The sequence below is a fragment of the Nicotiana sylvestris genome, chromosome 2, assembly GCF_000393655.2.
Source record: "Nicotiana sylvestris chromosome 2, ASM39365v2, whole genome shotgun sequence".
In the NCBI taxonomy this organism is placed as follows: Eukaryota; Viridiplantae; Streptophyta; class Magnoliopsida; order Solanales; family Solanaceae; genus Nicotiana; species Nicotiana sylvestris.
Window position 1 is genome coordinate 9,121,400 of NC_091058.1, and position 1,520 is coordinate 9,122,919.

The window sequence follows — 1,520 nt, forward strand, 5'->3', positions numbered from 1 at the left end:
TAATAATCGAGATGCTGACATGAGCTTTATTAGCCAACACATTACGGGATTGTGATATCCCGGTTTTTATGAGTGTTTTTTAGTACAAGCCCAATTCTCATAGGAAGCGGCATACTTCCACACCCACATATGTGAAATCTGTCAAGGGTGCTCCTGTAATTCTAACACCCCAATCATACGAGCTACAGATTTTTATTAAGAGTCAATAAAACTCAATCTCGCAAATCATTACAGAATAAATGCACTCACACCATAGGGACGGAAGTGCATTTCAAACCAAGTCATCATATGATTCGTTCTTCGTGTTGAACTTGGTTATAGGATCTCTAGTATCCAGGTTGGTTTCCTCATATATGACTTATGAGTTTATGGGCTTCAATCTCATCTCCCTCGACGTGCTCCAGACCCTTTTTCTTGCTAACGCCTCAGTCAATGGATCTGCAAGATTATCACAAGATTTAACATAATTAACACTAATGATACCACTTGTCAAATGTGATCTCATAGTGCTGTGTTTTCTCCTTATAGGTCTGGATTTACCGTTGTAATAATGGTTTTGTACTCTATCAATTGCACCGTTGCTATCACAATGAATTAGAATAGGAGGAATTGGTTTTTTAAAACAAGAATTTGAAATAATAAATCTCTCAACCAATTCGCTTCCTCACTAGTTGAAGCTAAAGCAATTAGCCCAGTCTTCATGGTAGAGTTAGCAACTATTATTTGCTTTTTTGATTTCCAACAAATAGCACCACCTTCCAAAGTAAAAATATAACCTGTAATAGAACAGGAATCATCAGATAAAGTGTTCCAATCTGCATCAGAAAAACCTTCGAGTACAGCAAGATATTTTTTTATAAAATAAGTCATAGGTTTTTGTACCAAGTAAACACATCATAACTCTTGTTATGGCATGTCAATATTCATTATCTGGCTTAATTGTAAACCTGCTAAGTACTTCTACTGTGTATGCAATATCAAACCGAGTACAATCAGTCACATGTCTCAAGCTCCCGATTAAGCTAGCATATTCCTTTTGATTTATCACATCATTGTTACTTTGTACAGGAAATAAGTGAATACTTGAATCAAAAGGGGTTAGAACATGCTTGCAATCAATAAAACTATATTTTATCAAAATTTTCTCAACATAATGTGATTGGTCAAGGAAAATTCCATCACATGTTCTAGTAATTTTCATTCCAAGAATGAAATATGCCTCATCCAAATCTTTCATGTCAAAATGGCTACTAAGCATGCTTTTCGTTTCTCCAATAACATTCATGTTAGAGCCAAATATTAAAAATCATCAACATAGAGGCAAACAATTACATGTGAATTATTCCAAGACTTATGATAGATGCACTTATCACACTCGTTTGATTTAAAACCATTTTCAATCATGCAGTAATCAAACTTTTCATGCTATTGCTTAGGTGCTTGTTTCAAGCCATATAGGGATTTAGTAAGTTTACACACTTTACTTTCTTGGTCTGCTTCTATAAAATCCTCAGGTTGAT

At 34.7% G+C, this 1,520-nt stretch overlaps 1 protein-coding gene across 1 annotated transcript; it reads right to left on the minus strand.

Moving 5' to 3' along the window:
- Positions 1–916: 916 nt before the first annotated feature.
- On the minus strand, positions 917–1,285 carry LOC138882325 (uncharacterized mitochondrial protein AtMg00810-like). Its single transcript, XM_070162954.1, has one exon. The coding sequence runs from the start codon at positions 1,283–1,285 to the stop codon at positions 917–919; it is 369 nt and encodes a 122-aa protein (XP_070019055.1).
- Positions 1,286–1,520: the final 235 nt, after the last annotated feature.

Bases quoted from the DNA above. Each gene is read 5' to 3' on its own strand.
- LOC138882325 (XM_070162954.1), bottom strand. From the start codon at position 1,285: ATGAATGTTATTGGAGAAACGAAAAGCATGCTTAGTAGCCATTTTGAC.